The sequence below is a fragment of the Otolemur garnettii genome, unplaced genomic scaffold, assembly GCF_000181295.1.
Source record: "Otolemur garnettii isolate 467f Iridium unplaced genomic scaffold, OtoGar3 scaffold00038, whole genome shotgun sequence".
In the NCBI taxonomy this organism is placed as follows: Eukaryota; Metazoa; Chordata; class Mammalia; order Primates; family Galagidae; genus Otolemur; species Otolemur garnettii.
In genome coordinates, this window is record NW_003852433.1 from 14,694,470 (window position 1) to 14,718,988 (window position 24,519).

General features: G+C 52.2%; 1 protein-coding gene across 1 annotated transcript in view; it reads right to left on the reverse strand.

The window, feature by feature from the left end:
* The window catches only part of DTX1 (deltex E3 ubiquitin ligase 1), a 36,666-nt gene extending 12,552 nt beyond the window's left edge, over window positions 1–24,114 (reverse strand). The window contains exons 1-3 of the mRNA XM_012805221.2: window positions 23,896–24,114; window positions 22,404–23,409; window positions 4,868–5,552 (exon numbers count right to left, since the gene is read on the reverse strand). Coding sequence (XP_012660675.1) covers window positions 4,868–5,552; window positions 22,404–22,662 — 944 coding nt within the window. The 5' untranslated portion in view covers window positions 22,663–23,409; window positions 23,896–24,114. The remainder of the gene's footprint in view (window positions 1–4,867; window positions 5,553–22,403; window positions 23,410–23,895) is intronic.
* Window positions 24,115–24,519: the final 405 nt, after the last annotated feature.

Consider the following 24,519-nt stretch of genomic DNA (forward strand, 5'->3'; position numbering starts at 1 on the left):
CACACTTGCAAATCAGTAAGGAAGGAATAAACAGCACAGAGAAGGATAAGCCAGGGAAATAAACAAGTAATTTGGCAAAAGAAGACAACAGTCATGGTTAGTAAACAGGAAAAATTTTCAGGCTCAACTCAAGGTATGAAAACTTAAATGACACATCTTTAGCAACAATCAGGTTGGCAGTGCTGTACGACTGGGTGGGGGAGGGACGGGGATGGATTTATGGTCCTGTTGCCAGTTCCATTTCACAGGTACAAAAACTGAAGACCAGAGAGAGCTCAGCTGAGGTCACACAAGAATCAGAGTGAGGTTTCTGGACCATGATCCAAAACAGCCTGGGCAGGCTGGGGGTGGGGCACCCCTCAAACCCCAGCCAACTTGAGATTTTGAATTAAAATTCTAATTTTGTGACCTTCAGCAAGCCTATTAGCCTTTTGAGCCTGAGTATCTTCAGGGGGGATAAAAGGGCCTGCCGCCTTGAGTTGCTGTGAGAATTAAGAGAGATGATGCCCATAAATGCCGTGAAATGGAGCCTGAGACACAGTGAGTGCTCAAAAACTGGAAACAGGCCCACAGCTGTCCCTCTCCCCTCACCCACCACGTGTGTGGAAACTCTGAGTGTGGTTCCTCTGCACTGGACATTGACCCCTCGGGAGACAGGGCAGATCTTCCCCACCCCCGCCTGTCCCCCCTGGCCCAGGCTGCCAGCTGGCTCCCCGCCCCTGTCACAGGGGCAAGTGGAAAAAAAAAAAAAACACCCAGCCAGGTGGACACTCTGTCCCCATGTGACCCCAAGCAAATCAATCCCTCTCTCTGGGCTTCCTTCCCGTCTCCAACCAAGGCTGAGGTGAGGATGCAGGTGAGAAGAATGAGGTCAGAGGTCCTTAAAGAGCTCACTCCGCCCTTGCACACTGATGCTGGGGGAGCATTTTGAGGGGGTTCTGTAGCTCCACTAGCCCCACTAAGCCTGCAGGTGTGAGAGGTGATAGGTTTAGCTCTTTTGGGCAGATGGAGAAACTGCAGCTAGAGAGGTGAAGCCCCAAGTGTGCCCGCTGGAAAAGACTCTGGGTTTGTTTGAGTCCAGCAGCAGAAGAGGGAGGGAAGAGAGAAGGAAGGAGGGGAAGAGGAGAGGCTGAGAGGACAGGACATGGTGGCAGAGAAGGAGTGAGAGACAGGGACAGAGAGACAGGGAGACACAGAGAGATACAAAGGGAGAGATACACAGAGACACTGTTTAGGGCTGAACTGAGTCCCCCTCATAATCCACAGGACCTCAGACTGTGACTGTGTTTAGAGATAAGGTCTTCAAAGCACTAATTAAGTTAAAATGAGGCCATCAGAGTGGCCCTAATCCAGCAGGACTGGTGTCCTCATAAGCAGAGGAGATTAGGATACCGACAGGTGCAGAGGGAAGACAAAGTTGAAGACACACAGAGAAGACGACAAGCTGTGGAGAGAGGCCTCGGAAGGAACCAGCACCGCTGACACCCTGATCTCAGACCTGAGCCTCCAGAACCGTGTGAGATATGTTTCTGTTGTTCAATCACCCAGTCTGGGCCACTTTGTTACAGCGGCCCCAGCAAATTGATACAGACTTAAAAACAGAGACAGATTGGAAGGAGCAGGGCCATGAAATGGCCTGGGGGCCAGGGCAGGGGGAGGAGGCCTGGCTGCCTTGCCCCTCCTAGGCTGCAACTAGGTCTCAGTTGCCTTGGCAATGAGAAGTGTCAGCCTGGAGGAGCCAGCGTCTGCTACCCCCTCCTGCCCTCCCCTGGCATCAGGCTGCATGGGTCCTACCCCTCAACCAGCACTGAGCCAGGGAGTCTTTAGCTCTGGACTTCCATGGAGATAGAGGGGTGGCAGCCTTGACACAGCTTGTCTGGTTGGGGAGGGTCTGCTAGAGGGCCTGGGTGAGACTGAGCAGAGTCTGCATGTGTCAGGAAGGCGAGGGAGCCCTTGCTAGTTCTTTCCCCCCCGTCTCCCACTTTCCAGGCCAATGTCTGAGCTCAGGGAGGCTCAGAAACCATCCCCAAGGGAAGGGGTAGAAGAAATGACATCCACTGTTGGGGATGAGATGTTTAAGTACTGGGCTGGCAACTCCAAGAAGAAATCTTTCTCCTTCTGACAGCTCTCCTGAGCTCAAGCACACTGTATAGCACACTGCCCCATTGCTAGCACCACACAGTCTAGCTCTGTACCCCCATTTGGAAAGAAAATCTCAGCCCCATTGTTCTACAAAGGAGCCTCTATCTGTTTGTTGTCTCCAGAACCTTCTGGATTCATTCCTATCTCCACTGCTTTGCACTTGGAGTGCCCTGTGTGGGATGCCCTTCCCCCTCTTGTTGGCACCTCACATGTCAGCCCTCCTCACACCTCCCTTAAAGTTGCACATGCTGTTCCCTCTGCCTGGAACAGCCTTTCTCCACACTGGCTACCTCCTCTCAGAGGTCCTCCCTGACCGCCTATCCCATCCACTGCTTCCACAGCTCTTCCCTCTCGCTCCAGAGGTCACGTCCATTTACTCCTTTACTTCCTACATGTCTGTCCAGCTGCATGCCCCATCAGGACACGGGCTTTGTTTGTCTTGTTCAGCTTGACAATTACATAGCCACAGTGCATATTTGGAGAATTAACACCAGGCAATAAAAGCTGAGTAATTCTCAGATTGTTCTAGAGCCAGTGGCCTTCAAAGATTTCATCAGTGACTAAGAAATTCATTTCAGCTAGCAACCTGTTAAACATGCAGAAATGATGCACAAGGTTCATGGAACAGTTCTTATCCTTACTATGGATGATACCTGCCAATATTTTATATCCTATTCTACTCTATTTTATCCTATTCTTTCTGTTCTATCCAAAGAAAATTCTGGTTACAACTTTCTGATTTCTTAACCCACTTGTGGGTTACAATATGACCCCAGAGAGAAGTTCTCAAATTTGTGCTACAGAGGTGTCTGGAACTTTCCTGGTTTTGACCCCTCCCACACCCACCTAGGTTTGTTGTCCCACTCTTCTTGTCATTCTGGGACATCCAGCCCCTTTTGTCATAAGGCAGCCAGGGCCAGGCTGCTTTCTAGAAGTTGTAACTGGTGCTACAGCCCCCTGGGATCACCAGACGGTGAGTCCCTCCCTCTGGGCAACACTCTCCTGAGAAACCTTCCCTGACTCCCTCATGTCTCCTCTCCATTGGCAGTGGGCCTGCCCTCATCTGGGCTCACACAGGGGCCCACCTCTGTTTGTCCCCATCACACTGTCCTCCAGAGGAATGACCTGGAGGGGAAGGGGAAAATAGGGGAGAGGCAGGCAGGTAGTGGTGGCTGTAGCCCTTCCCTGGAAAATTACAGTTCCCCTAGCCCCCAGTCCAACCTTCCTCTTGGATCAAAAGTACTCCTAACTGCCAAAGCTTCACTGCTGCAGGCACACAGAGTTTCCACACAGTGGTGAATTCTGCTCACATTTCACAGATGATGAAACTGAGGCTCAGTGAAGGGGAGTCACTCAGATCTCACAACTCAGAAGTGGCCAAGAGAGGTCTGAACCCAGGAAGTCAGACTCTCGCAGGAGAGAAAGGGGAGCAGAGCCGTCTAGTTTAGGCTCTCAATCCTTCCTTTTTCCCAGGCCTTGGTTGCTTCTTAATAAAAGGGGTGGCCTAGGATAGAGTGTCCCTAAAGGTTATATCCAGATCTGACCTGTTAAACAATCCCCCAGGTCCTGCCATAGTGATTCAAACAGAGCTGGTTTTTGTCACCATGCTCCTCTTCCTCCTTTTGGGGACCACAGCCCCTCAACCTCCGGTCTTTTCTCTTTTGATCTGTCCCAAATTTGAGGTCTTTGCTCTTCCCCCTCATGGCCACTCATTCCCTCAGGGCCTGGTCCTCTGCTCATACTGACTGAATCTGGGCTCCAGGGTAGGCAGCTGGTAGCTGCTCACTGTGTCCTAAAGCTTAGGACACCTTAACCAGGAATTTCCAAACTTGGTATGACCTGGGTTCTCTTCTTCAATGAATCCCTGCTGGTAAAGCCAGTTTATAGAAGTGTTTCCAAAGAGGGCAGCTCTGGTTAAAACAAGAATGGTGAGACTGGCTCCTGCTTGCCTGATTTCTGATCTCTCCAGCCCTCACTATTCCAGGTCGCCCCAGGAGTCCCTGGAGCCCAGTTTAAAAACCATAGTATTAACTCAAGTAATGGTAATATTTCAGGTGGGGCCTATAGGAGAAATACTTTGGACAAGCAGCTAATGCTTGTTTAAGCCACATGTGGGATAGGCATAGACTGGAACAAGGACAGATTGACTCTGAAGTCCTCTAAAAATCCTAAAACAACACAACACAGACTCTGGAGTCCTACAGGTCTCAGCTCTAATTACTCCTCTTCCCCAGAATGACCCTGAGAAGGTTATCATACTTCTTCCAGCCTCAGCCTCCCCATCTGTAATATGGGCATAGAGAATTGATTGGGAGAATAAATGAAGTGATGCAGACAAAGAGTTTAGCAAATAATAAACATGGGATACGCACAGTTGTGGATGTTGTTATTACGGACCCATCACTTGTGAATTGTGTGATCTTGAGAAAATGACTTACTCTCTCTCTGCTTCAGTGTCCTTATCTGTAAATTGGACATAATGGCACCTACCTTATGGGGTCCTTGAGCATCAAGATAATGCGTGGGAACATGTTAAGATGCTTAGTTAATGCTTGGCACAGAGTGAATACTTAATAGATATTCACTATTCGCTCAATATTACTCGTCATCATCGCTATGATCTAATTCTTTGCTCTGGCCTTAGTGAGCAGCTACCGCTGGACTTGGTCCTTGCCTGCGGGCGACAGACAGAGTCTTTCTCCCCCTACCCCCGGTCCCGTCTTACCCCGGCGGGATGGAGGCGCGCGCGCTCACGCTGGTGGCACGCTGGGGTCCCGGCCGGTTGAGGTTGTTCTGCCCCGGGGTGGGCGCGCCGCTGGGGGCGCTCGGGCTCCTCGGGGGCGCCGCAGGGGTCGGTGCGGGCTCAGTAGGGCCCACAGCGGGCGCCGCCCAGAGAGCGGCGCCAGCGAAGGTGGCGCTGGGGCGCACGGCGAGCGCGCCCGGCGGCCCTCCAGGTGGCGGCAGCGGCGGCGGCGGTGGGGGCGCAGGGGGCGCCTTGCGGCGCTGCGAGGCCAAGATGGCATTGGAGGCGGCACGCGTGCTGTTCACCAGCAGGCACTGCTGGCACGAGCAGGGCTGGCCCGAGCTGGCGCCCACGGGCCACGACTGAGACTTGGGAATGGAGCCGACGGTGAGCGGGTAGGCCAGGTCCAAGCGGCGGCGCAGGCGGCGACGCCGGCGCGTCTGGCGGTTCATCTGCGACATACTGTTGAAATAGATGAGGTAGCAGAAGCCGAGCGACGAGAGATCGAGCCACGGGTGCTGCTTCTCGTAGGCGTTCTGGATGGTGATGCAGATGTCCATGTCGTAGGCCGTCCATGCGCCGCCGTCGTTCTCCCATTCCCACACGATGCCCTTGCCCGGTGCAGACGACGGGTCGTAGAAGTTGCGCCGCACCGGCCGCATGGTGCCTGCTCTCAGAAAGGGGAGGGGAGGACAGCCAGAGAGTAGGGGGGTGTCAAGACAGGCACTGAAGTAGGGGCTTCACAGGCTCTGGGGGGTTGGGGAAAGACGAGGCGGGGTGGGGGTTGTTCAGACAGGGTGGGGCAGGCAGAGTCAGACAAGGTGGGGGCAGGCACATACAGAGAGCAAGGCCATGTGGAGAGGTGGGTGGCAGGCAGTGCTTCTTTCCTTCATTAGTTCACTGATTCATTCATCGGTCCGATCATTCAGTAGTTTATTAGTTCAAGCACTAGTTCATTTACTCATTCAATAATTCTTTCGTTACTTCATTTATTCATGCCCTAGTCATACATACATGCATTTCTCCCTTCATTCATTCAATCCGTCTTTCCTTAGTTCATCCATTCCTGTTTGCAGTCATTCATTCTGCTTTGTATTCATACCTGCAGCTATCCTCCAACCTCAGCTCACTCCTTCATTCATGCATTCAGTCACTCCTTCATTTACCTCCACCCTGTTTAAAAGTGCACCCCCATACTTTCCCCTCTCTCCTTCCCTGCTCCATTTTCTCCATGAGATGTACTTTACATTTACCCATTTTTCTTGGTTTCTGTCTCCTGCTAGAATGTAATTGCCACAAAGGTAGGGATTTATTTACCGCTGTGTCTCCAGCACTTGCACTCGGTAGATGCTCAAGAGATATTTACTGAATTAATGAATGAAAGAATTCATTCACTTACACACTGTAAGCGAATGAATTGATCCATTGGGGGTTCGGTTATTCTTTTATTCCTTCATTCACTGTGCTCACCCCTGCATTGGCCATTCCTTTGTCCACTTGTTTTTTTTTTTTTCATTCGTTTGTTCATTTGTTCCTTCCTTCAACAAACATTTGCTGACTGTCTGCTCTTTGGAGGGCTCCATTCTTAGCGTTCATTCATAACGCCACGAGAATCTAGCCAGGTGGGTATGAACACACCCTACTCAAGAATGAGGGCACTGAGGATTTACTCCCAACCACTGCTCCATGTTTGCCAAGATCTAGGTGCTCCCTGTGATCAAGACTCCACGAGATAACCCAAGTTCCAGACTGTAGAACTTCTCAGAGCCTGTGGTGTGCTCTGTGTCTTGTGGCTGGTGCAATGAAAGCCTTTTGCTGGGTTCATTCAGCACATCCGCAGAAAGGCTGCACACTTGACTGCTCCTCCACTGTGGGCAAGTCCCTTATGACTCCCCAGACCTCAGTGGCCCCATCTTGAAAATGGGATGGTGTTCATCCATGAGCCATTCCTCCCCTCTTACACAGAGCTTTTGGTAGGATTCAGTTAGAATAGCCACAGAGGGTCTGTGTGGGGTCCCAGGGGTAGGAGACAGACAGTCCTCATTTCCAGTCCTGAATTCTTGACCTTCTATTTCTGTGATTGTGGTCAGGGACTCAACATCTTTGGGCCTCAGTTTTCTCATCCCAAAAATGGGCATGAGTAGACTTTCCTTGTGGATTTGCTAAAAGTATCAACAAAGATAAATATGGCCTCTACTTTGATGATGGCAAAATCTGCAATCTCCAGCCTCATCTTCTCTCACAAGAGCCAGGTTCCCATAACCAGCTCCTGCTTGATGTCTCCCTCGGGGAGCTCTAACAGGCACTTCAAACTCAGCTTGGCCAAAGTGGAGCTCTGTTCTCCCCTGCCCCAAACCTGCACCTCCTGGAATCTTCCCATCACAGTTCCTGACAGCTCCATCCTTCTGCCTGCTCCTCCTTGGACCCCAAAACCTTGGACTCAACTCATCCTTGATTTCCTACCTCATACCCCATATTTAGTGTGTTGGTAAATCAGTCATCTCTGGATTTCAAATACACCTGCATCTGACTGTGGTTCCCCAGTGTACTCACACTACCTGGTCCATGCCACTGTATTCCTTGCTTGGACTATTGCAGTAGACTAATGACTGGTCTCTAACACAACCCTTGCCCTCATAATCTTTTCCCCATGCAGCAGAGGAACACAAGTCAGATTACATCCTCCCTCTGCTCAAAATCCTCCAGGGCTTCCATTCACTTGTTATAAAAGCCAAAAGTCCTGATCATGACCTAGAAATCCCCACATTGTGAGGCCCCACCTTCCTCTCTGACTTATTCCTTACCTTTCCCCTCACTTGCTCTACACCAGTCACCCTTGTCTACTTGCTGTTCCACTGTTTAGCCTCAGGGCCTTTGCACTTGCTGTTCCCTCTGCCTGGCATATGCCCTCGCCATTCCCAGATGTCCTCATAGTTTCCTCCCTTCTTACTTACAGACATGTGTTCAAACACCACTTCTTTGGAAAGACCTTCCCACACCACCACTCTAAAACAGCTGCCCTCCTATTGCTATCCTCTTAGCTTGCTTCATTTTCTTTCCTGGCACTTAGCACTACCTCACATGATCTATGAATCGGATGCTTTCTTTACAGTCTGTCTCTTCCTACTGGGCTGTCAGCTGTGAACTCAGGGATTTGCCTATTTTGCTCACTGCTGTCTCCGGTGCCTGGTACGGGGCCTGCACACAGTAGGCTCTCACTACACGGAGGGTATTTCCATTGTTAATTGGCAGCTCCCCAAGGTACCTGGCCCAGGGATCTGCAGCCACGGTCCTCCTGAGGATCCCCTTCTCCCTTCCTCGGGCTTCTCTCTCCTGCTGAGAGAGTCTCTGGAGTCTCCAGACTGCCTGTCCCTTGCTTGTGTTCCTACTCAGGTCTAATGAGCTGGTCCTCTGCCCTCTCCTGTTAGAATCCCAAGAGCTACAGACCACCACCTGCCAACTGAACAGACCTGGGGAAATGGAGGCACAGTGCTGTTGACATGAGAGAGGCAGGGTGGAGGGGCTGTGGTAGTGGGACTGGCAGCCCGGTCCCAGGAAATAAAGTCCCTGGGCTCCTATGATGTCCCAGCCAATCATCCAAAAACTTCCCCTGGGCCTCCGGGTCAGCCTCATTCTGATGTCTGATTTATCATTCCAATTGCATGTGAGCATACTGATTTCTTCCCTAGCAATGGTGCTTCCTCCAGGGCAGGCCTGAGAGGGAGGGGATTAGTAAGAGAGAAATCCCTGGATCCTGTTCCCACTTGCTCCTCTGTGCTGCCGTCCCCTCTCAGGGCCTCAGTCTCCCCACTTGCAAGATGAGGGATTGTGATGGATAATCTTCAACTCTGATGTATCTGAAATATTATTATGAACTTCCTGGCAAGGGTGAAGGTGCTGTGTTACCTGGGAAGTGTAACTCCTTGGATGGAAAGGGCAGAGATGGGAACTTGCCTTGTTTAACTAACTCTGTGTGGCAAGTCCTGAGCTAGTCAGGGTAGGTGCAGAGTGAATTAATTAAAGCCACTTAGAAGTCTTGCAGGCCTTGTGTGAATCCTGGCTCCATACATAGCCTCAGTGTACTCATCTGTAAAATAAAGATATACCTACTGCAAAGAATTACTCGGGGGACAAAATAACATGACATAAAACGTGGTACAGGTGCTTAGTGGAGCATTTGGCACATAGTAAGTACTCAATGAATGTTAGGTGCCATGGCTGTTATTGCATATATTGCTCACTTTCACCCTCCTCCAGCTGTTGTTCACTTGGTGAACTCCTGTTCATCCAACAAAGTCCTTCACATGCCCATCACTTCCTCCAACAAGGGCCTCTCAGTTCTGTTGCTATAGTTGGCTTTCTATTGCATGTCTATCCTTGTACTGTCATTAAATTATTTGTTTTGGTTCTTAATCATCCTCACTGGTTGATGACTTTTTGGAGGACGAGGACTCGGTCAGATCCACATCTCTGTTTCAAGAGCATCAGGCACAAAGCCCAGTGCAAGAGAGGCATCTGCAACTGGACAGGGCAACCTATTTGGCACATGTGAGGGCTCAGGGAGAGTGGGGAAAGGGAGGGTTGGGCTTGGTGGAGTGGGAGTGGAGGCTGGAGCAGGAGCAGCCTGTGGGGGCAATGGCAAAGCTTCATGGGGTCTGTGGGGAGGACTCTCACGTGGGCCAGAGGGTTTCCAAAGTCAACATTGGCCGGCTCTGCAGCAAAGGACTCTGGGAGCTCATCAGGGCCAGCCAGCCCAGGCCTCCCTCTCTCCAGGGCTCTATTTACCAGGTATCGATTTTCCTGCCTGTTTACTGGTAGTTATTAAAGGCTGTGTCCCTGGAGTCCTTTTGAAACGAGATTGGAACCTGGAGAGCTGGAGTAATTAGGGCAGCTGCTGTCCTCCCCACTGGGCCCTGCACCCTGCAGTGCCCGCTGCTGCCCGGCTGCCCATCCATCCACCTCTTGGGCCCAGGCTGGCCATGAACCAGGCCAAGGGGGGGCAGCCAGTTCCCTGACGACCTGCTTGGACGTCGATCTCAAGATTTCCAAGGGAGCAGCGGTGGAAATGTTACTTCTCCTCAATGGCCTTGGCCTAGATTTTTAGCCAGAACAATGGGTCTAAGAAGGGGCTGGAGGTTCTTTAGCCTGGGAGATGGGCAGGGTTTCAGGTTGGTGGCCTAGAGGTGAGAACAGACCTCACCTCTCCCTGGCCTCCAGGCATCTAGCTGTGTCAGTCCCTGGGTCTGCATCTCTGTGGCAGTTAGAGACCTATGTCAAGCACAAGTGCCCTTTCTGGGCTGGTATCTGTGTGTCTGCTTCTATCACATCCCCCTTCCCTCTCTTCCCCAGTTTCTTAGCAATGTTTGGCTGAAGATTTCTAATCTTTTTCTAGCTGAACTAAGGGGAGAGGGCTTTGGTCAATGTTAGCTGGAGAGTTGCAGGAACTGGGTCCCCTGAGACTGAGTGTGGGGGTGGCCACATCCATAGCAGCCAGTGACCACTTAGTGCCTGAGAGGCACAGAGAGACACACACGCCCAAAGAGACTGTCTGAAACAGGCCAAGACAAAAATGGACAATAGTGAGGTGGATACAAGGACAGCTGTGGCTGAAGAGACAAAACAAGTTTGAGAAACAAAAAGAAAGGAAAGCCTGGCTCGGTGCCTGTAGTACAGTGGTTACGGCGCCAGCCACGTGCACCGAGGCTGGTAGGTTTGAACCCAGACTGGGCCAGCTAAAGTAACAATGACAACCGCAGCAACAACAACATAGCCGGGCGTTGTGGCAGCTGCCTGTAGTCCCAGCTACTTGAGAGGCTAAGGCAAGAGAATTGCTTAAGCCCAAGAGTTTGAGGTTGCTGTGACTGTGATGCCATAGCACTCTACCAAGGGCAACATAGTGAGACTCTGTCTCAAAAAAAAAAAAAAAACAGAGGGGCGGCGCTTGTGGATCACAGGAGTAGGGCACAGGCCCCATACTGGAGGTGGTGGATTAAACCTGGCTCCAGCCAAAAACTGCAAAGAAAAGAAAAAAAGAAAGAAAGGAAGGAAGGAGAGCCTGAAACTAGCAGCTGACACAATCAGGAAGCCCAGGGAGAGAGAGAGAGAGAGAGAGAGAGAGAGGTGTGAACAGCAATGGAGAAAATATCAAAATAACAAAAGAGTTAACTAACACTTAATGACACCTGCTACCATGCCAGGTGCTGTGCTTAGCAGTTGCCTACCACTCATTCATTTTACCCACACACCATTTCTTCCAGGGAGGGACCAGGATTATTTCTATTTTATAGAGGAGGAAACTGAGGCCTGGAGAGGGGAACTCTTGGGAGGGTGAGAGCAGAGGTCTGGGAATGAGGCTTCACTCATGGAGTAAAAGAAGGCCCAGGTTGGACTCGTTCTAAGGGGTTCAACTTAGTCAAGTGGTAGCCTAGTCTAAGATACTCGGAGTGACAGGGAGTGCACTACCTCAGCTTTGCCCTTACTTGCTTAGCTGTGTGTGGTTGGTACCCTGAGAGCATGGTCCTGATCTGGCCTCCCAAGTCCCCACCTAGAGGGGTGTGTGTGTGGTGTCTCAGCCCCCACCTTTTGGCCATAAGAGGCAGGTGACTCCAGGGAGGAGGGAAGGTTCAGAGCCCTCCTGCCTGCCCCTCAGACTCCAAATAGTTCCCCCCTGAGCTGGGCCAGCCTCAAGGCCCAGCAGAGAACCCCTCCCTTTGGGGGTGGCTTCCTAGAGGGAAGTGATCTCATGTGGGGGCACCCAGACCCTGCCGGGAAAGGGGGCCTGGAGGGGGGGCCGTGGGAGGCAGTCATGGGACATCCTGTCAGGTGGGGGGCTGAGGCCTGTGACTGGGGGTTGGGTGGTGAGTTGAGCATGATTGAGCACCCACTCCTGGATCAGGCCCCAGTGAGAGACTTCACTGAATCCGCCACCAACCCAGAAGCAGTAACAATAACAGTCGCTCTCATTTTTCTAGATCCTAAAAATCCTAGGGGGTAGGGACACTATTACCCCATTTTAGAGGTGAGGAAACAGGCATGGAACAGTTAGGGACATACCCGGGGCATCTGCAGTTAAGCGGTCCAGCCAGACTCAAACCTAGGCCACCTGGCTTTGTTCAGTGTCCTCTCACTGCTCTGATCTATTCTCATGATCCCGTGTTCTGGAGGAGGAAACCGAGGCACAGGAGGTTACCCCATGATAAATGACATAGCTGAGGTTCCAACCCAGGCTGCTGCATGACCTTCTGGAATAGCTGCCTCTTCTTTAATCCCCTGATGATTATCTAAACGGCTGGTCAACTCCCTCTAACAATGAGGACAACACAGCATCATTGAGTATAACAAGTCTCTTTACTGGCTCAGCGCCTGTGGCTCAAGTGGCTAAGGCGCCAGCCACATACACCTAAGGTGGCGGGTTCGAATCCCCAGCCCGGGCCCGCCAAACAACAATAATGGCTGCAACCAAAAAATGGCCAGGTGTTGTGGCGGGCACCTGTAGTCCCAGCTACTTGGGAGGCTGAGGCAGGAGACTCGCTTGAGCCCAGGAGTTGGAGGTTGCTGTGAGCGTGATGCCATGGCACTCTACCCAGGGGGATAGCTTGAGGCTCGGTCAAAAAAAAAAAAAAAAAAAAAAAAAAAAAAAACAAGTCTCTTTACTGAGTCCATCCACTGTGCTAAGGGCTTGCATGCGTCATCTCCCAGTCTCACAACAGCCCTACGGGTATGCATTATTATTAGCTCCATTTGGCAGCTGGGGAGACTGAGGCTCCTTGGGAAGATCTGGAAGTCCCGCTGAGGGCACTGGCCAGGCTGGGATTAGAGCTGCAGCCTGTGGATACCAGCCGCCTGCTGGCTGCTGCCCTACATGCAATCGATCAATAACCCCGCAGCATTCTGTTCCCTCCAAACTCTCCTCTGGGACTCGTCAAGCTAAGCTGTGGCCTATTAGTGGTTTCCGCACGTTTAAGGCTGGCCCGCATTCTCCAAGGGTGGTACAGAGAGGATATGTGGAGATGGGGTCTCCAGCCCCACATGGGGAAGACTGAGGGGCTGTGTGGCCCTCACACGGACCCCCACCTCAGGAGGCTGCTGGCAGTAGGTGGCAGGCTGTGGCACCCCATGGGGTGTGTGTGTATATGTGTGGTAGAGTGGCTTTCTGGTCACTTGCTTTGCACACAGTCAGCTGCAGCTGAGAGCAGGAAATGGAGGGGACGGGAACAGAAGGGCATTCCACCACCTCAAGCCCTCTGAGCTGGTCCTTCCTTGTCTGTGAAATGTGGGTAATTTACTGATAACAGTAAACACAGAGGGCCGGGCACTGTCTTGAGCGCTTCATATAAGTCAACTCTTAATCCACAAAACAATTCTATGGGGCAGGTTTTTATGATGACAGTGATAATAAATGAACACTTATCATTGCCTTGTGCAACTGCTGAAGCACAGAGAGGTGGAGTGACTTACCCAAAGTCACACAGCAACCAAGGCAGGATTGAACCCCACCAGGACAGGAACTTCTCCTCACTCCCACTGCCACTGCTCTGCCCACACCACCATCACTGCTTGTCTGGACTATGGCAGGAGCCTATGTCACAGCTTCCACTCTTTGCAGCCCAAGAGCATTGTCACATGGCAGCTGGATGAGCTTCACAAACTCAAGTGTGACCATGTCACTGCTCTGTTTAACACCCATCAATAGTTCCCTAGTGCCCTTAGGAATCAGCCTAAGCCCCTTAGCTCAGCGTCTGAAGCCCATTACAAGCTGTCTACACAGCCTCACACCCTAACCACACCAAAATTCCAGCCATTCTCTCAACATGCCTTGTGTGGCTGTGCCTCTGTGTATTTGCACATACTGTTCCTTCTGTCTAGAATACCTTTCACCCACCCAATATCACTGCCTTCCCAGCTGAGTTCTTTCTCAATCTTCCTGCCTTAGTGCAAGCACTCTGCCTTCTTAGAATCTTCCGGGCCACACTTGGGGATAACCACTCCCTCCTTGGGGCCTGCAAAACACCTTGTACATGCACTATCCCCATTAAATCACACAGCTCACTAGGTGCTGAGGCATCCTGTTCCCTCCAGCCTGGCAGCCCATCCAAGGCTGGGCTGGTTTTCAACCTCCTTACCATCCTGCTGTAGCCAGGGACATAGGAAGGTTGGCACTTGGAAAATGCTAGATGAATGAATGAATGACCAGACACACACAAATGAACCCAACTGAATGCTACACATGACTAAGCTGGGGGTTGCAAGCTGGGGTGGATGTGGTTTAGTTCTAGTTCATGTGCTATTTGCATTTTTAAAAAGTGACCAACATTTAAAAATTAAGATAGACTCCCACAAGTCTGGATTTTAAAACTCCAACAGTATCCAAGGATGTGGCCACAAAGATTGGCCTCCTTGGCAGCAGTTAGCAGAAGCTGAGTTATGCTTGCCCCATTCTTGCCTTCAGGTATTTACTGAGCACCTACTGCATATCAGGCACTGGAGAACAAGACAGATAAAAATCGCTGCCTTCTGAGACACTGCACATACTTTTATTATTTGTAAGCATCTAAGTTTGCAGTCTCTGCATAGACAGGTAAACTGAGCCAGAGAGAGAAAAACTCAAGCAAGATGAGCTAGCAAATTAGAGACAGACCTCAAAACCCAGCCCCCTGATTGCTATTTCCACAGTACCAGGTGACTAACACCTTGGCATGAATGAACCCTCATTCCTAGAGCAAGGAAGCTGGGATGCTTACTTACCCCAGCTAGGGGCAGGGCTCCATGGTGGTGCCATTTTGGGTAAACCCTGTGCTTCCCCTGACAATGTTCTGCTTGCAGTTGGAGGGAGAAGAGACAAAGGCTCAGTGGTGGCGGGCCTGGCCTGTCATCAGGACAAGAGGTGGCTTTGCGGCGGCTGCTGGCAGGACTGTCCTGGCCGCCTCCTTTGATTGCCTTGTCCTTTGTTCTGCATCTCAGGGTGTTGGGCTCCAGGGCCTGGTGCCAGACTCCTTCCTGCACCCCATCACCAGCTGCCACTGCTGTCTGGGCAGGTAGAGGTAGTAGCCTGGAATAGCTCCAGAGGGAGGACCAGAGGTGCCAGGAGAGGGAAAGGCTATTGGCAGGGTAGGAGAGCAAGGACACAACTGTGCAGCACCCAGGGGAGACCCAGCCCCCAGCCTGGCAGCTCCTAGAACCCCAAGGTCAAGAATAGTCCCACATCCTGGGGCTTCCTTGGTGCCTGCCTTCTATATCAGAAGGGCCTTGGGGGAAGGGATTTGTATCTGCCCTGTTTATTGTGGCATTGTTTGTCTGGGACAGTACCAGGCACATAGTAGGTGCTCATGAAATTCCTATCAAGTGTATGAATACTGACCACAATCACAAGAATTAGGTACAGTTGTTCCATATTACAGGTGAGGAAACTGAAGCTCAGTTTTTACCTGTGTCCCCACCCCCCACAATTCTTAGCAAGCTGCTAGGACAGTAACCCTGGCCCTCACCAACAAGGTTCCCTGAGGCAGCAAGTTCCAGGTTTTGGGTTCCATGTCCTTGGCTGATATCAGGCAGGTATCGCTGGAGGCTGGCAAGGGGGTCTGTGTAATTGGGAAGCTGGGTAGGCTCATGGGGGGGTGATTGTCTAGGGGCTTAGAGTCTGTCCTGGGGACTGGTGTGACACAGGAGCTGGGCAGAGAAGGGAGGCCCAAGGAGGTGGATGGGAAGGCCTGGGGCACCATGCATACACCCAAGAATGGCAGCCTGGGAAGGGAATTAGGGACCCCTAATTGCCTATCACCGGAATGGTACCTGGAGGCACTGTGCCCAATCCTGTCCCACACTCAACTCCCATCACCTACCCATCTGGCCCCCTCCACCTCTCATCACATTCTCTATCATCTCATTAGGACCCCTCCTCACTACCCCACCCTATAGCCCCACCATGTCCCCTATTTCTAGACCACAGCTTGCTGGGAAAGTTGAGGCTGGGGGATGGGAAAAAGCAGGAAAAACAGGAAGGGGGGTCAAAAGGAAAGAGAAAGGGCTGTGAGGAGGCCATGTCCCTCAAGTACCCTGTGTCCAGGTGCGCAGGGTATGGATGGAGCTGTCCAAGGTACTGGGGCAATCAGGATGGGGCACAGAGCAAGCTTGGGAGGTGCCCTGCCCACTCTGCTGCAAGCCAGGGTCTGATCTCAGGTCCACCCCTTCCTAGCTGGGGCAGGCGGCTCCTCACCTTCCTGTTTTAGTAAAATGGGGTGGCACCCTCTGACTGGGGTTTAGAGTGTAGGAAGTACCAGGTCAGCTCCTGTCCCACCTGCTCTGGCTCTGGCCTGTGAAGGCTCATGATTAACGAGACTGTCCTGCAGTGTGGCTCTGAGTCCCCCAGGGCCTGGCCGCTAAAGGGCAGCACCTGGCAGCCCAGCCTGCCAGGTCACTTGGGGGCCCAAGAAGCCTCCTTTAGCCCCTCCCCCTTCGGTCCCAGCCTCCCTCTGCACCCAGCTGAGCTCTCCTGCAGGGCCTTGCTGGAAGTGTTCCTCCCAGCATTCTACTTACCCAAACCAGACCCTCCTGCAGGACTCCTCCTCCAGGAAGTCCTCCTGTCAAAGGCCCCGTGACACATGGCCAAAAGCACCCTACACCTCTCTAGTGAGCCATTTAAATCTTTTCCCCCTTGTGCATGAGAGCTTGCTACATGCAAAGTAGTATTCTCTGTGCTTTTACCCACATTATCTCATTTAATCCTCATGACAACCCTCTCAGGTGAGAACTATTCTCACCCCCATTTTACAGGGATGGAAACTGAAGCCCAGAGAGGTTAAGGGGCTTGTCCACAGTCACACAGCCAGCAAGGGGCCAAACTGGAATTCAGTCTGTATCTGTTGGCCTCATGAGTCAGAGGGTTCAAATGATATTCCTATGATATCTATTTGCCTTTATCTCCACTAGACTCTGAAATTGATTGATTAGACTCTGGATTAATTTTGTCCTTCTACTGAGTCCCTAAGACCCAGACCAAGGTCTGATACTGAGCAGACACCAATGACGATCAAATAAAAATATGATGTACTAAGGTATCAGAAGAGGCTCCTGGAGCTAGACAAACAGCCAGAGGCCAAATGCATGGGTCTGCAGCGGTGGGAATGCAGTGATGGGTGGTCACAAGAGATGCTCATGTATGGATTGGCTGGACCATTCCCACCCCCACGTGCATAGTCCTCCTTGCCCCTGGCATTAGGCCCAGCCCCTGGGCTCCCCATCCCCCAGACTGACTGGGAGAGGGTCTCAAGAGGTCTTGCAACCAGGGAGATGTGCTCTGGAGGCCTTCTGGGTAGCACAGGCTGTCCTTTTCTTGGTCCAGACCCTGGCAACAAGCCACAACAGAGAAAGAGAAGGGGGAGGGAATGCTTTCAGCCCTGGCAATGAATGTCACCTTTGTTTTCTATCCTTGAGGCCTGTGTGGGAGGCCTAGGTTCTAGCTTGGCACTGATGGGTGGTATGACCTTGGACAAGTCACTCATCCTCACTGGGCTTAAGTGTCTTCATCTGGACTCTAAATTCCAGAGGTGCTTTCTCTAAGTTCTAGAGGCTGCTCCTCTACTCTGGGTGGCCCTCTGTCTCCCACAGCCTAAATGTCTTTGCATGGGACTGTCCCCTAAGGTAAGGGACCAGGGCTGAGTGAAACCAAAGCTCTCTAGGGAAGGATGTGGCCTGGGAAATTCTGAAACCAGCTACCACCTGTCACTCCAGCTGGACAGCTTGGGAGCACCAGACACATTAATGCTTGGAGGCTTGGGCACAGCATTTGTCGATGCTTCCAGTCTGGCCTTCTTGGCCTCAGTTGTTCCATCTACAGAGTGGGAAGAAGGCCACCGTAAGTCCCTCCATCAAGAGATGGGGAGGAACATGGGAGACACCAGTTAGGTAAGTGCCCCTTCCTTAATCCCAGCTACACGAGGCCAGCAAGCAATTTGGGAATTGCCAGGGAAGTGAGTCACACCTCTGTCCAGCTGTGTGGACCTGGTAGAAAACTCATTGTCTGGGTGCAGTGCTTGGGAGCCAATACCCAATGGCAGGGGATGCAAATAATCCCCAGGGAAGAAAGCCATCCACAAACCTTTCTCCCACTGCTGGTGGTAGCCAACTCCCTCACTCTAAGACCCTGATGGCTCCCAGGCTCCAGCTCAGCCACCAGCTACAGGGCCCATCTGGGCAAAACTTGCAACCCAAGCTTTTTCATTTGTGGGATCTTGGTTTGTCTGTGGTAGAGACATCTGGAGACAAAGGACGATAAGGAAAGCTTTGGGGGAAACTGAGCATATGTCCCAGCAGGACAAATATTCCCCATGCCAACCAAGTGAGCCACCTTCCTTACCTCTAGCTCTGCCCTCCAGCCCCCTGCCTGGGACACCACTGTTAGGGATCTAATGATCTAACATCATCTGGCCCAGGATCACAGCATTCAGCTTCATGCAGGGGGGGGCTCCACTTGCCAGTCCAGACTATTGGGCTTGAACCTAGAGGGCTTCAGAGAGAGCCTCACCCCCCATGGGGAGCAGTGAAAACAGCCCAGCAGGGAAAAGGTGAGAGTTCAACAGCTGAACAAACAGCAGCCCCCATGGGGCCAGGGCCTGGCCTCTCCCCTGTGGCTCAGCCTGACACCTGGGCTTTCTTCCACTAACTTCATGAGAAGCACGTAGACAGGGCACTTGTGGGTCAGTGGTGTGCAAGCAGGCTGGTGCCGAGGGTGTGTGTGCACATAATTGCACAAAGCATATATTTTGGGTATTTTGTGGCATGAGCACCATCTTACCCTATGGGCAGTTTAAGAACATGTGTGTGCAGGGGTCAGTGAACAGCAGCCCACAGGCCAAATTCACCTACCACTTGCTTTTGTGCAGCTCAGAAACTAAGAATGACTTTTACATATTTTTGAAAAAAGCAGACTATTTTATGACCCATGAAAATGATATGAAATTCAAATTTCTGCGTCCACAACTAGTTTGATTAGAGCACAGCCACACTCACTCATTTATAAATTGTGACTGCTTTCACACCATGATAGAGTTGACTAGTTACAACAGAGTGTAGGTCCTACAAAGCTTAGAATATTTATTATTTGACCCTGCTAGAAAAAGTCTGTCAGCTTCTCTTCCAGCAAAGCCAGGGCAAATTTCACCCCAATTAAAGTTTGGCTTCAATGAACATATCAAGAATTTTACTACTAGAAATTCTAGGTGAAAGATTATGTTCATTTTAGCACATACATACAAGTTTTGCGTTTTATAATTTTATATTGGTTTGGGTAAGAGAATGGGGAGAGAGAGAAAGAAAATATAAGATTTAGGATCTCTTACTTGTTTCTGTTGTATACACAGTGGTGAGCACATGCTGGAGGTGACTAATTAGTTGATGTTTGTGGTGATAATATTGGCTCAATTATCTTTATTAGTCTAACAAATCTCTAATCTCTGTTAGAGATTTGATGCTCTCACCCATTCCATGGATGTGGAAACTGAGCCCTGGAGAGGTGAAGACACCTGCCTGCAGACACACAGCTGGCACTCAGATCTGCTCCTTACCAGTCCAGGCTTTTCCCCAGACCATTAAGAATGAGGACAAGATGTACTTTCTTGGTAGTGTTTTGCTCCTGGGTAAAGTCAGGGTGCGAACTGTAACATATCTGGCAGGGAGACTTCTTGCCCCTCCCTCCAGCAGACTTCTGGGCATCCCACCTCTGCAATCCCCAACAGGTTTCTAGGCTTTCCTCCCTCACTGGTGTAGTGGGGGATCTTGGCAGGGTCCCAGGAACTTGTTGAGGAATGAGTGGTTTTTTTTCCCCTTTTCTGGCAAACATGGGGCAGGTGTGGAGTGAACAGCTCAAGGGAGGGGTGTGGGGAAGTGACTGGAGCTGAACTTCTGGGGGATCCAGTGAGACAGGAACATAAAAGTGGTGCTATTGTGCTATTGAGGGTAAGTGGCCTCCTGAAAAAGGGATGGAGGGATTTGGGGAGGGTGCAGACTCAGAACCTAAGCAGGGGTGCTCCCAAAGGGGAGGAGGATCAAAGGCAACCTTCCAACTTGGCAGCCTCAGGAGGGTCTGTCCCTGCTCTTAAGGACCACCTCAGGCCCTTGTCAAGTGTCCTCAAAAATTCCCACACCTAGCATTAGCTCTGAACCCGCAGAATACCAAACCACCAAGCAAGAAGAAAACCCACCTCTTCTGCTCTCAGGTCCCTGCCTACATCTCCAGGATAAAACAGAGAGAATGCGGCAGGTGACACCATTTCTCACTTTCCATCAGGGCCTCAGTGTCCCTCTGGAAGAGGAGGAACAAGGAATAGCTGATGTCTTCCCCTGCTATCAGGATCAAATTCATAGTCTTTTTCATGGCTGTCCAGGCTCGAGTGTCTGGTTCTTGCTTCAATGTTATCTTGCACCCTTGTTCCCTGTGCTCCAGATGCAATGGACTTGAATGTACTCTACTCCTCCCCACTCCAGGGTCTTTGCACTGGTTATTCCCTCTGCCTGGGACACTGGCCCCTTCCCTCATTTAGCTCTTCTTCTGGCTGGCTCCACCCCTTGAGAATCCCTAGACCAGGTCTGTTTCATGCTCTCAGATCTTCAATGATTATCTGTACAACGGTGTGTTTTCTTCCTCCCTGACCACACCAGGACCATCACTGTAGGCCTGTCCTGAGGACCTTACTTACTCCCTGCTGCACTCCAGTGCTTAGCGCAGAGTCTGACACACAGCAGGAGATCAATAAGAGACCATAGGATGCAATGTATGAATGACTGTCACCACTGGTGAGTGACTGTGGTCAAAGCATAGAGTTATAGAAACAGATGTACTAAAATGTAACATCAATAAGGCATTCATTATGAATCTGCCTGTGTGTGTTTCAAGATTTGGTGAGCATTCTGTAGGTACCAAGTAATGTTCTAGAACAGTCTATAGAAACTTGTTGCCGTGATGTAATATTCTAGATCTATGCTGTCCTGCATGGTAGCCTCAAGACACACGTGGCTATTGAGCACTTGAAGTGTGGCTGGTGTGATTGAAGAACTGGATTTTACATTTTGCTTAATTTGAATTGACGTAAATTTGGATAGTCACCTGCAGTTAGCGGCTACTCTACTGGACGACAGAGCTCTAGAGAGAAGGAAAGTATCTTATGGTCTTCAGGGTTGTTACCCACAGTTCTGTCATCCAGAGATTCACTGGAACTTCCCCAAACTCCACCAGCTGGTTTGTGGGGGGTCAAACTTGGCAGCTTCCATGAGACAGGACCTCACTACTCCCCAGCACCCACCAGGCTTGTCACAGAGACCACTGGGCAATGACTCAGGCACATAGCTCCACAATAATGGCAAAATCTCCAGGAAAAAAAGAGAGTGGGCCTGAGAGTAGGACCTCAACATTTTTATCACCATTGCCACCTATTACACTGCCACCAACACAGCCATCGACAGCAGCATTATAGTACCCTGATACAATCACCAGTACCACCAAGCAACACCCCCCTCCCCCGCCACAGGACTACCTACCCATACCATATGGCCACCATGACTGCCACCAACATCATTCTCTCCATCATCACCACCCCCATCACACCACTCCCAGTACCATCACCAATACAATCATCAACCTCACCACCACCAATGAATTCCACAGTCAATACCACCGCCACCACCAAGACTGGCATGCCACCATCATCCTCTCCACAGTTACCATGACCCCACCACCAATACCACCACTGACATTACCACTAGCACAACCACCACCATCATTTCCTCCATCATTACCCCTCCCCCACCATCAAAACCACCAATACCCTCAAGACACACCCCATCACCGCTGCTATTTTCTCACTCCAACACCACCAACACTTAGGGTCAGTGTAGGATACCAGTTAAAAGCTCAGGCTCTGGAATTCAGCTGCCTCAATTCAAGTCTCAGCTCTGAGTTTAAATCATTCAGCTTTTGTGAGACTCAGTTGCTTCATCTGCAAAATGGGATTGATAATAATAAAAATACAGTAATAAGACTTAACTGCCTGTGATGGTTGAAAAAAAAATCAAATGAAGAGGTGTACGGAAAACCCTTATTCTACATTCATTGAGTGCTAATTCTCTTCTAGGTTCTGTGCTCAGAGAGCACAATTTTCTTTAGTCCTCACACTGCTGTGAGAGAGACTGATCTATCCATTTTGCAGATAAGGAAAGTGAGGCTCAGAGAGATGATTCAACTTGCCCAAGGTCCTACAACTAATGTAAGAGACTGAATTGGAATCCAAGTCTTAAACTGGACTCAGCAAGACTGTCCTTTTTTCTTGGGGGGAGGTGTATAAGGGTGGTAAAGGGGTGTTGGACCAGCAGATTTGGCCTTCCAAATGTCCCAGCTCCCTCCTTAGGGATGCAGGGTGGGATCTCAGCCTCCTGCTATGAAAGGCGGTGGTGGCAGCGGCGGCTGCAGCCTGTCCCAGTGGATAGCAGCCTGTCCGAGTGGATAGGACCGGGAGGGTAGCAGTGTGCTCACCTGTGTCCTGACGAAACTGGTGCATGGACTGCAGGTCGATGATGTAGGGCACCAGCTGTGCATCCACCTGTCCCAGGACCACGGAACCTCGGGCGTCCTCCTTGAGCACATTTTCAATATGATGGCACACAGTGGCTGTGTAGGGCCGCCAGCGGCTGTGCTCATTCAGCCACTCCCACACCACCACCCGGGCCACGTTCTGTGGTGGGAAGCCCAGACCATTCACCGGCACCATCCCACCCTGGCCTGGCCGTGACATGGCCGCCACTGCCTCGGGGGCCAGGTCCTCTGCTACTGAGGGCCCAGCTCCTCCTGGGCCGGGGAGCAGGCAACAACTTCCTCTCTCCCCAGGGAGGTGGCAAGGACTGTCTGGCCTCTTTTCTAACTCTGAGGCCTCTCTGAGGCCTAAAGGCCTCAGTTAAAGGGATGTGGGGTGGGGATCCAAGCTCCAAGGACCCCTTGTCCAGAAAGCTGTCTCAGAGAGAAAGGGTGCTGCCCTGGGAAGCAGGTGTCTTTATTATGATGGTGGAAACAGGGGTATAAATTCCTTGGCCCCCTCCGCAGGCTCAGATAAGCCAGTGAAGCAGCTGCCCCTGTTCTAGGTTCAGCCACTTCTCTGCCGGTCTCTAGTCCTTCTCAGCCAGGCAGGGCCTGTCACCCAGGAGGCCCGTGTCCCCAGCCTGCTGCTCCTGCAGGGCTCTGTGCTCCCAGCTGCGTCCCAGACCTTGCGCCTGGCTTCAGTGGAGAGGGGATTGGGGGGAGGGTCGCCTTGCTGTGGGTTCAGGTCTCCCCACCCCACCGCTGCTCCTGCTGAAGGGGGCGTCCTTGTCCCCTTTGCTCCCTCTCCACCTTGTCCTGAGAGGCCCTGGTGGCCGCAGAACGCACGAGGGAGGTGTGCGGCACGGACACCCAGCCAGCACTCCTGGGTTGGGGCTCCGGAACTGGGCGGCGGGGACGAGGGGGGCGGGGGCCCGTGGGCACGCCCCACCCCACTCGTGCTTGCGACCTGCCGGTAGACAAGAAGGGAAGAGGGCCCTTTAAGAGGAGAGCGGAGCACCCCCTCCCCCCTTCCCAGGAGAGCATCGTTGAGAACAATGGGGAACCCGATGGGGGCAGCAAGGGGGCATCAGGGGTCGCCCCGCCCGTGTTCCTTTGGGGCAGGCCCGAAGGGAGGACTGGGGCTGGGGGCGCGGTTTTCGTCACTCTCTGCCAGCAGGACTCCCTCCGCAGCTCCCCAGCGTTCTCTCCCCCCAGGCCCGCACCCTGCCCCGGGATGCGGGGTGCGGGAGAAATGCGGGGATGCGGGCGCTGCGGGCGCGGCCCAGGGCCCCTAAGGGGTCGCGCCACCGATGGGGCAAAGCCAGGAGCTCGATCGTCACCGCCTCCCACCCTGGGGGTAATAGCCCCTATCCCCCAGCCCAGACCTGCCCGAGCCGCGCGCGAGCCCCGGGGGGAGCCGTGGGTGGGGTCCCTAAGCACCATGCGCGCTCACCGCCTCTCCTCTGCTCTGGCTCCTTCTCCCGCTCGCGCTCCAGCACCGCCGCCTCCCGGGCTCCCCCCGGAGTGGGAGGGAGCCGCGGTCCCGCCTCCGCGCCCTTTCCCTCCCAGACCCCTCGGCCACCACGCTGGGCTTTCCGCGCGCGGCAGACTACCCAGCCGACGGACGACGCAGGAGCCGGCGGACGCCGGGATCCCGCGGGTGGGAGGCGGCCGCGGCGCGCTGGGGGAGGGAGAGGGGAAGGGGCGGAGGAGGAGGAAGGGGAGGAGACAGATCGTGGCTCTGAGCGCCGCTGGCGCTGACACGCGAGTCCCCGGGCGCCTCAAACCCTTTGCTAGGCCCGTCTGGTACCCCAAGAGACCTCCTGACCGCAAACAGAGCATGAGGCAGGAAGTAGGGTGTTTGGGGTCACCTGCTTGAATTTATGTCATCTCTGCATTTCTCCCCCAATCCAAGGCCTGGCACACAATAGGTGCTCAATAAGTGCTTAGTGACTAAGATCCAGAGACTGCCTAGAGAAAGATCTTACACCTTCTGGCCTAGCCTCCTTTTTCCCTCTCACTATTGCAGGTGGGAAGGGGCTGACAGGCCGATTCTGAGTCAGAATCTGGAATCTGA